A 3255-nucleotide genomic window follows, 5' to 3' on the forward strand; every position below is an offset into this window, starting at 1 on the left:
GCTGGTGGCACCGCAGGATGTATGGAGATCTCGTACAAGATGTAGAGGTGATCCGAGAGAGTCTCCACATCATCCAGCACTCGCCAGCCCCGAACACGACATGCTAGGGCCGGGCTCGCGACCGAAACGTCCACGACGGATCCGCCCAGCCTTCGCACACACGTGTTCTTGGTCGCTCGGTTGAGCACAGACAAACCGGTGGCAACAACCCACTCCGACAGCGTCACACCACGCACATCCGTCGTTGCGAAGCCCCACACGCTGGACTTCGCGTTGAGATCGCCGGCCACCAACATCTCCGCCGGACGAAATCGCTCTACCATTTCCCCCAATCGTATAAGGAACTCTTCAAACTCCGCGAGAGTTCGATTGGGGGAAAAGTAGACCCCTACGACAACTAGGTTGCCGACAAGTGCGGCGACGCATCCCACACCTCTCTCGACACGTGAGAAAGGCGGGGAGCCCGCGGCGACCTGGGTGATAATAGTCACCACCCCGGTGTTGTCGGCTACCCAGTTGTCTCTGTCGGGAACGCTGTAGGGCTCCGAAACAACCGCCACCTGGATAGACCACTGCGCCAGGCTTTGGACCAATAAGTCCTGGGCCCTAGCACAGTGGTTAATGTTCGCATGCAACACGCGGAGAGCCATTATTGGTCTTCCATGTGTTGCACCTCCTCAGGCCCAGCTGGGATATTAGACCTGGCCGATGTTGCCGGCACTCGTCTGCGCTTTCCACCGTTATTGGTGCTAGCCTTTCCACAGGCAGCATTCCCCAACATGTGATTAGCGGGCCTTTGCGCCGCCTCACACACCGGACAATGAGGCTCTGCCGAACACGATCTCTGCTGATGCCCGGTCTGGCCACACTGGAAACACTGTTTGCTGCGGTCCACCTGGCTACTGCACTTCGCAGCCATGTGGCCCACTTCGTGGCAACGGAAACAACGTTGCGCACGGGGCATCAACAGCCTCACTCCAGCAGAGACGAAGCCAACAAGTAGTCTCGCCCCGCTAATCTTCTGCGCTGCGCCGACAGGACATCGGACCCATACTGTTCCTAGACCGGCCCGGTCCTGTCGGATCTCTCCGACTTTTATATTACCCGCAGCACAGCCGGAAACTCGGCTTATTGCCGCCGTCACGTCCTCAGCAGTGGCGGAGTCATCGAGGCCAAACACCCTCAATTCCGCACATTTCACTGGCCTCGACACCTGGACCTCTTCGGGGCTGAGAACCCCACGCAACTTCTCAGCTAGCGCATCCGCCTTCTCAGCAGTGTTGGCGCCAGGCATTCTAGCGCCTAGCATTCTAGCGCCAGTAGACGCAACACGGAATCTCAGGTCCTCTATACCCAGGTCTTCCAACTTTATACTTTCCTTGACCCGGGTAAGGACATCGCTATACGACATCTTGTCGGCGACGGCTGGCTGCAACTTAATCGTCACAACTTGCGATCTAGGACGACGCAACTTTGGCTCCTTTTGCGCTTTAGCCTTTTGCGCTTTCGGCTTAGGAGCTGGCTTTCTCTTCTTGGCCCCCTTCCGGGCTACTACAGTCCAGCCCTCAGACATATCAGCCGGAGCGGGTGGCAGAGGTCGAGGCTCAGTAGATGCGGTCTTCACCGGGCCTTTCTTCTTCTTGGCCTTTTTAGACCTTTGCTCCTTTGGTGCCGGATTAGCCGGCGCCATCAAAGTGGATGCGACAGGGTCCACTTGCGCCTGCTTTGGGCTATCCACCTTGCGCTTGTCCGCCGCTAGCGGAGGTCGCAGATTTCTCTCCGGTGGTAGCCGATCTTTAAAGGCTTCCAGCCTGGTGGAGACCATAGTGCCCACTATGTCCTCCACAGCAATAGACTCCGTGGGAGTGGGTCGCAAGTCCGATGCTCTAGACCGCTCCAACTCCGCTCTCAAAAGGGCAAACTCCTTCCGCAACTCCACCAACTCCGACTGCAGTCGCGAGTTTGTTGCCTTGAGGATATCCACTTCCTCTGATGCAGTCCTCTTTGCCAGAGTATTAACGGCAGAAGAGATAACTCCGGCAGCGTCTTTAAGGGCCCTAGTAAATGTGCCCTTCAGATTCCCCGACTTGCAGGCGACTCTATTGATTATAGCCAAGCTATCAGATACTTGGCTACGCAAGTCGGAGACCATGTGCTCCTCACCGCAAAGTTCCAGGGGCACATCCGAGAGCCTAGAACTTGCTCTAGTTTGTATCGCCGCGGAGATTTCAGCAACTTCCTCCTCCGCCCTCAGCCGGCGCTCCTCGCGCTTGGCATCGTTTAGCGCCTTCTTTCCAGCAGCTAGCCCTATATTCTCATCAGGAATATTTGGTACGACCACGACTCCCTCTGGCCGAAGCAACCTTCGCTTTCGGCTTGTCTCTGTCTCCCCATCCGCATCCGAGGATTCAGAGTTACTCTTCCTGTGATGGCGCCTCTTTCTGTCCTTTCGGAACTGCGCTTTAGCCCCCTCGATAGCATTGGAGCTGTTCGACCCAACAGACATCACGCCATCGGCGTCTGACTCGGAAGCCGCCCAGAAACGGCCTCGCGACGAAAGTGACGACCTGGACCTACCTCTTATAATAGAGGCAACCTCCTCATGGTCCAGACGCTCTAACACGACTCGCGCATCCTTCAACCCCCCTCCTATTGGCACAAGTGCCGGACTTTTGCCCCTTTCGAGCAAAGTACTCCCTACGCCTTTCTCGGGCACAACTACTACTCCGCCCATCTCGGGCAACAACAGATCACCGCCCTCCTCGGGCCTCCCTACGTCATCATTTTGGGTTTTTAAGTTAACATTTTCCATTTTGTTCCCACGAGTGTGGGGGAAAAACGGTCCATCCGAGCAGTGCCCCCTGTACTCGGATAAGCCTATTACGCCAGGGTGTCGGCCGGTACCCTGGCGGGACCAGCAGTAGCGACAGCAGCGCGAGGGGTTCATGGCTGATGGGGAGATCCCATCAGCCATGAACCCCTCGCGCTGCTTCGCCGCTTGGGTTGGGGTAATTTTTTATAGAGGTTTTCTTCCTCGCAGCCCGGCCGGTAAAGGCAAGGCCCTCAGTTCCACTCCTGATTACGAGACATGACCGCAACCAAGAGTGGAGTTCCGATATATTCGGCGCTGGCACATCACTGCACCTGCGTGGCGGTAGGGTGAGTACACACCACGCACGCCCTCCAGTTCCTCACACTGTGACCTCTGCATGACAGAGGACACGCGAAGAACCACGCCGGATTATTAGCCAGCGA

At 56.9% G+C, this 3255-nt stretch overlaps 1 protein-coding gene across 1 annotated transcript; it reads right to left on the reverse strand.

Annotated features, from left to right (window-relative positions):
* Positions 1-649: 649 nt before the first annotated feature.
* LOC146526438 (uncharacterized) lies at positions 650-2812 on the reverse strand. Its single transcript, XM_085207131.1, has one exon. The coding sequence runs from the start codon at positions 2810-2812 to the stop codon at positions 650-652; it is 2163 nt and encodes a 720-aa protein (XP_085063257.1).
* Positions 2813-3255: the final 443 nt, after the last annotated feature.

This window comes from Heliconius melpomene, unplaced genomic scaffold, assembly GCF_056956725.1.
Source record: "Heliconius melpomene rosina isolate 202511_hmr_F unplaced genomic scaffold, ASM5695672v1 ptg000037l, whole genome shotgun sequence".
Classification (NCBI taxonomy): Eukaryota; Metazoa; Arthropoda; class Insecta; order Lepidoptera; family Nymphalidae; genus Heliconius; species Heliconius melpomene.